General features: G+C 46.1%; 1 protein-coding gene across 1 annotated transcript in view; it reads right to left on the bottom strand.

Annotated features, from left to right (window-relative positions):
• LOC118944259 (estrogen related receptor gamma a) overlaps positions 1 to 12629 on the bottom strand; it is a 105917-nt gene that overhangs the window by 36447 nt on the left and 56841 nt on the right. Inside the window, 3 exon segments of the mRNA XM_036962719.2 lie at positions 5022 to 5204; positions 8199 to 8285; positions 8288 to 8308. Of these exon segments, the coding sequence (XP_036818614.2) occupies positions 5022 to 5204; positions 8199 to 8285; positions 8288 to 8308 (291 nt within the window).

Here is a 12629-nt window from a genome sequence, read left to right as displayed (position 1 = left end):
GATTTGCTGCCAGCCTCATGTGCAGCCCTACAACAAATGTACATATTGAAGACATCACCAGACATTATTGAGCATCCACGGGTGGAGACACTGAACTGACATCATCACATCACTTATACACCTTATACACACATCTGTCTGCCTGTCTCTCTCTCTCTCACACACACACACACACACACACACACACACACACACACACACACACGCGCACACACGCACACACGCACACACACACACTTCTGTTTGTGGGTGTCAGGGTTAATTTAGTGGTGCTATCCTGTGGGATAAAAAGGAGAGGAACCCTGCTGAAAGAGAACATTTGATTTGCTAAAAGGAGCTGAGGCCTTCTATTAATCAATATTTACCCTGTGGCAGGACACAGGCTCTGACTGACTGGCTGACTGACAGGCTGACTGACTGGCTAGCTGACTGGCTGACTGGCTGGCTAGCTGACTGGCTGACTGGCTGGCTGGCTGACTGGCTGACTCATTTACAGATTGGTTGGAGAGGGGAAAGGAGAGAGGGAATGCGGGGGTGAGAGGGGGGGCTAAGGGAAGAGGTTAAGGGAGGCAGACTGGGGGGAGGGAATAGGGGTAAAGCCTACACAAGGGCTTAGAAGTGGGATGTGAGTGGGAAAAGGGTTAAGGAGAGGGGGTTATGGGTTATGGAGGGGCCGTGGGAGGGTTAGGGGGGAGTTTGGACAGGGGTACATATAGAAGAGGTTAGGGTATGTAGAGCCCTGTCAGCACAATGCACACTCAAGGGAGAGCTTAGAACAGAGTCAGGAGGGCTTCTTGAGGGAAGGACAACATCCTCAGATAAACCAAGCACCTCTATCTCCCAACTGTCTTCCCCTGTCTCACCCGTTCCTCTGCCTTCTCTCATCCCCCGCTGTTCTCTCCCCCCGTTCCCCCCTTACCTCCCCCAATGACCTGATTAACACATGTCGTCAACCCAGCAACTTGCAGAAACACCCGAACAGATAAACAAAAAGGAAATGAACATGTGTGTGAGTAGCCTGGAGGTAGCTTTGTGAGCTCGTTCCTGGCTATTTTCTCTAATGCATATTGTCTCTAATGCATATTGAGCGGGGGTGGGTTAAGCCGTAGACACGGGCAGCCAATCAGAGTAACAATTCAATCACACGCGCACGTGCACACTAGAATAGGCACCTGCAGCTCTTTCCTTGACGATGTTTCACAGCAATGTTCTAATCCCTCGCAACACAACAATACCACACGATACACACACACACACACACACACACACGACACGCACACCACCACGGCTCTGACACCAGGCCAGGGATTCCCCCTCTCTCTTACCCCCCTCACATCTTTCTTCCACCTTATCCCTCTCTCACTCCCCCTCACCTCCCCTCACTGCTCTTCCACTGGTTTTACAGAGACCACTGGGGACTGACGATACAGAGTGGGAGAGAGAGAGCGAGGCAGGCAGGCAGAAGGATAGACAGGAAGAGAGCAGAGGCAGAGAGAGCTGGGGAAGGAGGGGGGGAGAGAGAGAGAGAGAGAGCAGAAATGAAGTGGACTGTGTCAGAGCCTCCGAGAGAGCCTCAGTATCTACATAAAAGAGATTAAAGCAGGCCTCCATTCTACAGCTCAATCATATTGTGTTAGCACGCGCTTATCCTCCGCCCGGCCAAATTGAAAGGGAAAGAAAGAAAGAAAGAGTCGCCAAGATAGGGACACAGAATGGGAGAAGCCGGAGCAATTTGGCCGTCCATAAAGGCTTGGTAATGGCGGTAGGGTCTGTCGTGGTGAAAAGGCCGTGTTGGGCCCGGCGTCCATTCATGTCCAGAACACGTCAAGTCAAGTACCACTGCCTGCCTTTGTCTAGCAGATAAGACATGTCGCTCTGGCACGACAGCACCCTTTCTTTTATTTTGTGTTTCACGTCATACAGCGAGAGAACGAGCGAGAGGGTGAGGAAGGGAGAGGAAGAAGACAGGTAAAAGTCCTTTAGAATGCTCTTTCTTATTTTTACTTCTTCAGTCCTTCTTAAATGTTCGCTTTCCTCCTGCCTCCCTATTGAAGTGTGAGACAGGCCCCGCCCCCTACGCAGTGACGTGACATACAGCCTAACATAGCGGTAAAGCGAGTGTGTGAATGAGGTAAACCCCTAAATGAGATTCCTCAGTCTGATCATTATAGAGAGTGAAGGCAATTCGCATCTTTAACTCCACACATTGACTTTATATCATTCTTCTTAAAGCCTGCATTTGGTGGAATGCTAAAGTCCCATATATTCACTGGTGTGTGTGCGTTTGTGTGTCATTTTGCACTCCTAATAGCATATCAAATGTTTGCATCAGTATGTAAACGAGACAAAAACAAAACACACACTCACACACTCTCATAAAGAAACCCAGCCTGATCCTATTAGAACAGACACCAATGGTTAGAGGGTGTGTGTAGCGGCATGGCGAGGGGGGTTGGCGAGATGAGAAGCGGAGTGTCGTTAAGTGTGTCGAGCGACACTCGCACACACGGCCTCCTCGTTATCCGTCTCTCCCTCTCTCTGCGGCAGCCTCCGTAATACTGAGTGATGTTTAAATTAGTTTACAATTTGCCTTCTCCGCGCCTCCGCCTGCTCTTAAGCGTCTGGAGCGCTGAGGTGTCAGCGCGCCTCCTAACCAGCGTAACAAATTGTTGCCTGTACGGCAGACACCTAATGACTTGAAATTAGCTGTGGCGCTAGCCTGACAGTTTGTTACGACTGTTAGCGACAGCGCGGCCGGATCATGAGCCATGAATTGGTTTCAGCTCTCTCCCTCTCTTTTTGCTGTTTTTTTTCTTTCTCTCTCTCTCACTCTCTACAAGAGAGGAGTCCATTTGATTTGATTAAAACAATCACTGTAGCATAGAAAGGCCAGACACAAAAGCGTGCAAGGTAGGCAACTCTAGACACAAGGAAGGGAGGGGGTTAAGAATGGGAAAGGTGGGGGGTAGGGCTCTATGTGTGTGTGTGTGTGTGTGTGTGTGTGTGTGTGTGTGTGTGTGTGTGTGTGTGTGTGTGTGTGAGTATACCGGGGGGTCAGGAGACCAGTTTGTAAGTGGCTGATAGAGAATGTGGAGGAGGTGTATTTCACTCTGAGAGAAACGACAATCCTATCCACTGTGTGTGAACGCTAGATCACCTCCATGGGGTGGTTTGTGTGTGTGTGTGTGTGTGTGTGTGTGTGAGACAGCATTAGATCACTTCTCCATGGATGCAGTGAGGTTTTCATCATGATGTGGTGGCAACCCCCTGCCTCCACTCACACACACACACACACACACACACACACACACACACACACACACACACACACACACACACACACACACAGATGAGCTCCATCCTCCTCCATCGAGGCAGGATTGCCTTCCTCCGTCTAATCACGCCATCATCTATCCTCCACCGAGCAATCGCTCCGCACCCAGCGCACACGGAAGAGAGGTGAGCTATCTCCACTCGCTCAGACACACACACACACACACACACACACACACACACACACACACACACACACACACACACACAATCGTCACAGCTCCCCATCCTCTGTGTATTCACTGACAGAGGTACTAGTGTATAAGCACACACTTATAATGTTTGTGTGTGTGTTTGTGTGTGTGTGCATATGACTGTGCATATCAATCCCTCCAGGATTTCACATGGGTTTGTTGTGATATTTGCAGGGTAAAATGCTTGATTTTCTGACATTTTGCATGGCATTATGCAATGATTTTGTCCAGCGCGAGAATGCGCTGACGAGGGAAACCTTTGGGGGGGGGGGGGGACTTAGGGCTTGATTGAGCCATGCTGTGCACTAAAAGTGCGGTGATTGGTCGAAATTGCGAGCCCTCATTTTTTTGTACTGCGGTGACGGGTCAGTAATATGCGATGACACTGCGACGACTTGACTGTTTTGTGCAGAAATAGTGATAGATGATCGGTCAAATTTGCTCACATGATACGGAATCCGGGAGGACTACAGTACCTGTCTATCTATGTGTGAGTGTGTACCGGTTTGTGTTCATCTTCAAGAGGGAAACAGCTACTGTTGTGACAGCCTCTGTCTATCCCCCCCCCCCCCCCCCCCATCCCTCTCATTCCTTCCCAGTTTGTGGCGTTAATCTGACTATGTTCTCTGTAATCTAGGCTAATCTGAGAATTGCCCTGCCTCTCTACAGCCTCTCACAGCCAAAACCAGTCAACCCATAAAACCCAGATTAGCTATGCGCTCACAGATCTATGCACTCTTACACACACACATCTCAGATTAACAGTAAAATAAGAGTTTTGGAAAGAGTTCAAGGGATGTTGTTCCTTTCTGTCCGCTGAAGACACACGAAGAGTGATAATAGAGGGAGGGAGGGAGGGAGGGAGGGAGGGAGGGAGGGAGGGAGGGAGGGAGGGAGGGAGGGAAACCACAAAATATAACTCAAAATGAATCCCTCAAATGACAGTCTGGCTGAATCCATGTCGTGTTTCCGTGTTTGCTGTATTTGAACGTAAATGGATGTGTCTCAACATGTCGTGTTGACAAGTGGTCAAATGGGGGTGAGTTCAGGCCGTCTGGGTTCAGTGGTCATGAGAGGTGTTGTGATAGGATTTGGGGTAAGGGCAGGGCGAGGGTCTTACCTGGGATGAGCTTCAACCGAACAGACGATGTTGACCGTCTTTGTGTTGGTGTTCTGGTCATTTTGTGTACCAGGGGTACATTTGGTTAAGCGTGTGCGTCAGTGAGGTTTTACCTGGGCGTCAGTGTGTAGGCTCACCTGGGATGTTCTCAGCCCAGGTGATGTTGAATCTGCGTAGACACGTGCTTAGTATGCTTAGTGCTTAGTGCTTAGTGCTTAGTGTGTGTGTGTGTGTGTGTGTGTGTGTGTGTGTGTGTGTGTGTGTGTGTGTGTGTGTGTGTGTGTGTGTGTGTGTGTGTGTGTGTGTGTGTGTGTGAGTGTGAGTGTGTGTGTGTGTGAGTGTGAGTGTGTGTGTGTGTGTGTGTAAACCCGTACCTGGGATGTGTTTGGCCCAGCCGATGTTGACCACCAGCTCGCGGTCAGCTAGGTCACACAGCGTGGTCAGGGCCTTGATGTCACTGTCGGGGACGGTAGGGTCAGGCATGGCGTAGATCTTCTCAGGCTCGGCCACCAGCAGGTGGGACACGATTTTGTTATCTGCAAGGCAGCCAAAGGGAACTGGGTGACCACCGAGAGAGAACAGAGAGACAGGGTCAAATCAACACACGCTCAAACATGGAGAAAAATCTGATCATTATCACGCTGTTGTGCCATACGCAATGGATGCGTGTGTGAGTTGATGTTACAATCACAATCATTGTCGTTACACATGTACAATAGTCTACAATAGTTCTTCAACTGGGATTTTTGGCTCCAACATTCTATAAGGATTCTAAATGGTTCTAAATAGTTCTATAACTGGCCCAGTAGTGGTTCTATAACTGGCCCAGGTTATATAACTGGCCCAGATTCTATAACTGACCCAGTGGTGGTTCTATAACTGGACCAGGTTCTATAACTGGCCCAGTGGTGGTTCTATAACTGGCCCAGGTTCTATAACTGGCCCAGTAGTGGTTCTATAACTGGCCCAGGTTCTATAACTGGCCCAGATTCTATAACTGACCCAGCGGTGGTTCTATAACTGGACCAGGTTCTATAACTGGCCCAGTGGTGGTTCTATAACTGGCCCAGGTTCTATAACTGGCCCAGGTTCTATAACTGGCCCAAGTTCTATAACTGGCCAAGGTTCTATAACTGGCCCAGTGGTGGTTCTTTAACTGGCCCAGGTTTTATAACTGGCCCAGTGTCATCTAAAGCAAAATACAAAGCTCTGAAAATTCTAGTACATACTGGGGACAGTGGGAATTGGAAAGAAGTGAGCCTAGTTGGTGGATAGACAAGTAGGTGGTTTAGACATTGTTTCACACAAAGAAGAAAGCATTGGGAGTGTGCGGGGGAAAGTTAAATACAACCAAAACAATTCCAATGGAATCAAATCTGCAGATGAGCTCGCTACGGACAATTAGTGGCAGTCTCACTCCTGTATTCAAATGAATCTGCTGCTTAATCATGCAGCCAGATGATAGATGACCATGATGAGCTAGTGAACCCAAATACCAGCGAGATAGAGAGAGGAGGGGGAGGGGGGGGGGGTGCTGGGAGACAGACAGGGGAAGAGAAGAGTGAGAGAGAGGGGTGAGAGAGAGACAGGGAAGAGAGAGACGGAAGCACAAACGAGAGAGCTACTGTAGACACATACAGTAGAGAGAGCAAGAGAAAGAGATTGGCGGAGAGAGAGAGATGGGCGGAGAGAGAGATAGGAAGAGAGAGAGAGGGGGGGGGGGGGGTTGTCTGCATATCGACCAGAGCCGCCCCTCACTCCAGGGAGAGAGAGAGAGAGGGCTAGACTAGAGCTCTATCAGTCTGTGGCTAAATCTTATTTAATGTTTCCTTAATTACAATCAATGGCCCCCCATTTCAATCCCCCCAGCCTTTGTTATGTGTGGATAATCAATGTGGACGGCTGGGCTCTGTTAGGGCTAAGGGCTGTGTGGGAGTCTACAACTGTATCAGCTCAATAAGTGTTAACTCAGCTAAAACTATGGAGAGAGGGCTTTGAATGTTTCTTTACTCGGAATATACTCTAACTACAGATATATTTATTGTTGGGACGCTATCCTGACTGTGAACATTGATACTGTCTCGCTTTTTATGTTTTACTTTGGAAATATTGTAGTCAAGAGACAGACAGACATAGGTAGTGTTCGAGACAGAAAGAGATGGAGGGAGAGTTGGATAAAAACTATAAAAAGAGGAAACTGAGGAAACAGGCTGTGTGTAGGGCAGAGAGAGAGAGAGGTGGTGACGAAGACGGGATAAAGCGGATCGAGGAATGAAGGGATGGATAGAGGTGGTGTAAAGCCTGGGTGCTGGCTGACAGTAGGATCAGGATCAGGGGGTAAAGCCTGGGTGCTGGCTGACAGTAGAATCAGGATCAGGGGGTAAAGCCTGGGTGCTGGCTGACAGTAGGATCAGGATCAGGGGGTAAAGCCTGGGTGCTGGCTGACAGTAGGATCAGGATCAGGGGGGTAAAGCCTGGGTGCTGGCTGACAGTAGGATCAGGATCAGGGGGGTAAAGCCTGGGTGCTGGCTGACAGTAGGATCAGGATCAGGGGGGTAAAGCCTGGGTGCTGGCTGACAGTAGGATCAGGATCAGGGGGGTAAAGCCTGGGTGCTGGCTGACAGTAGAATCAGGATCAGGGGGTAAAGCCTGGGTGCTGGCTGACAGTAGGATCAGGATCAGGGGGTAAAGCCTGGGTGCTGGCTGACAGTAGGATCAGGATCAGGGGGTAAGCCTGGGTGCTGGCTGACAGTAGAATCAGGATCAGGGGGTAAAGCCTGGGTGCTGGCTGACAGTAGGATCAGGATCAGGGGGGTAAAGCCTGGGTGCTGGCTGACAGTAGAATCAGGATCAGGGGGTAAAGCCTGGGTGCTGGCTGACAGTAGGATCAGGATCAGGGGGTAAAGCCTGGGTGCTGGCTGACAGTTGGATCAGGATCAGGGGGTAAAGCCTGGGTGCTGGCTGACAGTAGGATCAGGATCAGGGGTGTAAAGCCTGGGTGCTGGCTGACAGTAGGATCAGGATCAGGGGGTTAAAGCCTGGGTGTTACTCCAGCAGCCAAATTCCTAATGTGATTTCCCCTCCAATAATTATTCTGATTATTTCTGCAGCTATCAAGCAGCACAGCATATTGTGTTCCATGAGAATATTCTAGTATTAACAAAAAGGGCTTAGGGGACAGAGCTGGTAAGCACCATGCGGGGAGAGGAGAGGAGCGGAGAGGAGCATCTATCTGTTTGGCCGACTGCTGACGAGAGAGAGAGAGAGGGGGGGTAACGCTGGTTTGATGTCTTTGCCAGATTGGATTTAATCCGGATTAGGCCCCTTTCTCTCTCTCTCTCTCTCTCTCTCTCTCTCTCTCTCTCTCTCTCTCTCTCTCTCTCTCTCATAAACTAATTTAGTCTCCCTCTCTTTCGTTCTCTCCATCTCTCCTTCAGAACCCCCTCCAAGGTGTGATCTTGTGTATATCTAGCAGGGAGCAACATCTTCTGCAATATCTGTGTATGTGTGTGTGTCTGTGTCTGTCTGTGTATGTGTGTGTGTGTTCTTACATGGCTTTTTGGCAGGCAGGGCCAGTTGAGGGTTGAGGTAAGGGCTGTTCTCAGCGTCTATCCGGCGCTTGTACTTCTGTCTGCCCCACGCACCCTGTCCAGACGCACACCTAGAGACACAGACAGACAGACGGACACAGGTCAGAGATAATAAACATTACCTACATATGTAGTTACAGACACATATCTGAGAGACACAGACAGACAGAGTGTGTTGTTTGGTTGTTATTCCAGTGTCCTGTGGCCTTAGTCACCAGTTTATCGAGGCGCTATATCAGTAAACAGACATCCAGTCGTGTCTCTTTTTCTGAATTCCCTCCCTCCCTCTCTCTCTCTCTCTCTCCCCCTCCCTCCCTCCCTCCCTCCCTCCCTCCCTCCCTCCCTCCCTCCCTCCCTCTCTCTCTCTCTCTCTCTCTCTCTCTCTCTCTCTCTCTCTCTCTCTCTCTCTCTCCTCCCCTCTCTCTCTCTCTCCCTCCCCCCTCTCTCTCCCTCCCTCTCCCTCCCTCCCTCCCTATCTCTCCCTCCCTATCTCTCTCTCCCTCCCTCTCTCTCTGCCTCTCTCTCTCTCTCTCTCTCTCTCTCTCTCTCTCTCTCTCTCTCTCTCTCTCTCTCTCTCTCTCTCTCTCTCTCCCTCCCTCCCTCTCTCTGTATCGCTGTCTCTGTATCTCATTCAAATGGCAATTGGCATGGGAAACATGTTTACATTGCCTAAGCCAAGAGAAATAGATAATAAACACATGTGAAATAAACAATACAAAATTAACAGTATGCTCACAACATTTTTAAAGGAATAGAGGACATTTCATATTATGTCTACGGTATAGTGTTATAAAATATTCTCCTGAGAACCAGGTCTGCCAACGGCGGCCTTTCTCAATAGCAAGGCTATGCTCACTGAGTCTGTACATGGTCAAAGCGTTCCTTAATTTTGGGTCAGTCACATTTGTCAAGTATTTCTGGCACTGTAGACTCTCTGTTTAGGGCAAAATAGCATTCCAGTTTGCTCTCTCTCTCTCTCTCTCTCTCCCTCTCTCTCTCTCTCTCTCTCTCTCTCTGTCTCTCTCTCTCTCTCTCTCTCTCTCTCTCTCTCTCTCTCATCTATCCACCTTGAATTCCTATTTCTCTCTCTCTAGTCTATCCACCTTAAAGACCTATCTCTCTCTGTCTAGTCTATCCACCTTAAAGACCTATCTCTCTCTTTAATTAATTGACACACAAAGGAGCCCTAATTTAATTATGCACAGCTCTCCAGGGATTGGCTGTTTCCGTGGTTACCACTTAAAGGTGGATTGGGAGAGGCCTGTTTTCTGTTGGGGATGAGAGAGGACAGGAGAGGGGGATGAGAGAGGAGAGAGAGCACTGGGTGGAGCAGAGGACCAGAGGGATGTGTTGTGGAAGATTCCACACACTGTCAAACCCTCTTCCCCCTAGAGAACTCTCTGCTGTCAGAGACAACGGGCTGAATCTGCAAGTTTCAAAAAGAACCACACACACACACGCACTACTGAACGCACACACACACTACCTTAGATGAAAAAACACTCAGACTCTCACAAAAAAAAAAGACCTTTCTCTTTGGCTGATAAAATAATGTAAAACATACACACACCCGTAGAATTAGGAATTCTACTGAAGCCATAGACTGTTCACTCTGCTACCGTCCGGCAAACGGTACCAGAGCACCGGCACTCGGACCAACAGGCTCCGAGACAGCTTCTACACAAAAGCAATAAGACTGCTAAAAAGACTGTTAAATAGTCAATTAATGGTATCTGAACTATCTGCACTGACTCTACTACGCAAACTCACTAGACTATACATACATACCATATACACACTCACTAGACTATACATACATACCATATACACACTGACTAGACTATATATACATACCATATACACACTGACTAGACTATACATACATACCATATACACACTCACTAGACTATACATACATACCATATACACACTGACTAGACTATATATACATACCATATACACACTAACTAGACTATATATACATACCATATACACACTGACTAGACTATATATACATACCATATACACACTGACTAGACTATACATACATACCATATACACACTCACTAGACTATACATACATACCATATACACACTGACTAGACTATATATACATACCATATACACACTGACTAGACTATACATACATACCATATACACACTCACTAGACTATACATACATACCATATACACACTGACTAGACTATATATACATACCATATACACACTAACTAGACTATATATACATACCATATACACACTCACTAGACTATATATACATACCATATACACACTGACTAGACTATATATACATACCATATACACACTGACTAGACTATACATACATACCATATACACACGCACTAGACTATACATACATACCATATACACACTGACTAGACTATATATACATACCATATACACACTGACTAGACTATACATACATACCATATACACACTGACTAGACTATACATACATACCATATACACACTGACTAGACTATACATACATACCATATACACACTCACTAGACTATACATACATACCATATACACACTGACTAGACTATACATACATACCATATACACACTGACTAGACTATACATACATACCATATACACACTCACTAGACTATACATACATACCATATACACACTGACTAGACTATATATACATACCATATACACACTGACTAGACTATACATACATACCATATACACACTGACTAGACTATATATACATACCATATACACACTGACTAGACTATATATACATACCATATACACACTCACTAGACTATACATACATACCATATACACACTGACTAGACTATATATACATACCATATACACACTGACTAGACTATATATACATACCATATACACACTCACTAGACTATATATACATACCATATACACACTGACTAGACTATATATACATACCATATACACACTGACTAGACTATACATACATACCATATACACACTGACTAGACTATACATACACACCATATACACACTCACTAGACTATATATACATACCATATACACACTCACTGGACTATATATACATACCATATACACACTGACTAGACTATATATACATACCATATACACACTCACTGGACTATATATACATACCATATACACACTCACTGGACTATATACACACTCACCAGACTATATATGCAAACCATATACACACTGACTAGACTATATATACATACCATATACACACTGACTAGACTGTATACACACCATATACACACTCACTAGACTATATATACATACCATATACACACTGACTAGACTATATATACATACCATATACACACTGACTAGACTATACATACATACCATATACACACTGACTAGACTATACATACATACCATATACACACTGACTAGACTATACATACATACCATATACACACTGACTAGACTATATATACAAACCATATACACACTGACTAGACTATATATACATACCATATACACACTGACTAGACTATATATACATACCATATACACACTCACTGGACTATATACACACTCACCAGACTATATATGCAAACCATATACACACTGACTAGACTATACATACATACCATATACACACTCACTAGACTATATATACATACCATATGCACACTCACTAGACTATATATACATAACATATACACACTCATTAGACTGTATACACACCATATACAGCGCATTCAGATTGTACTTAGACTCCTCCACTTTTTCACCATTTTTGTTAGAATACAGCCTTATTCTAAAATGGAATAAATATATTTGTTTCCCCATCAATCTACACACAGTGCCCCATAATGACAAAGGGAGGTTTTTAGACATTTTAGCAAATGTATTACAAATAAAAAACAGAAATACCTTATTTACATAATTATTCAGACCCTTTGCTATGAGACTCGAAGTTGAGCTCAGGTGAATCCTGTTTCCATTGATCATCCTTGAGATGTTTCTACAACTTGATTGGGGTCCACCTGTGGTAAATTCAATTGATTGGACATGATTTTAAAAAGGCACACACCTGTCTATATAAGGTCCCACAGTTGACAGTGCATGTCAGAGCAAAAACCAAGCAATGAAGTCGAACTAATTGTCCGTAGAGCTCCGAGACAGGATTGTGTCGAGACACAGATCTAGGGAAGTGTACCAAAAGATGTCTGCAGCATTGAAGGTCTCCAAGAACACGGTGGCCTCCATCATTCTTAAATGGAAGAAGTTTGTAACCATCAAGACTCTCCTAGAGCTGGCCGCCTGGCTAAACCGAGGGAGGTGACCAAGAACCCGATGGTAAATCTGACAGTGCTCCAGATTTCATCTGTGGAGATGGGAGAACCTTCCAGAATGAAACCCACCTATGCA

This window comes from Oncorhynchus mykiss, chromosome 25, assembly GCF_057628025.1.
Source record: "Oncorhynchus mykiss isolate SJ-2025 chromosome 25, ASM5762802v1, whole genome shotgun sequence".
Classification (NCBI taxonomy): domain Eukaryota; kingdom Metazoa; phylum Chordata; class Actinopteri; order Salmoniformes; family Salmonidae; genus Oncorhynchus; species Oncorhynchus mykiss.
The sequence above is the reverse complement of the archived record's forward strand: the minus strand, read 5'-3'. Positions and strand labels throughout refer to the sequence as shown.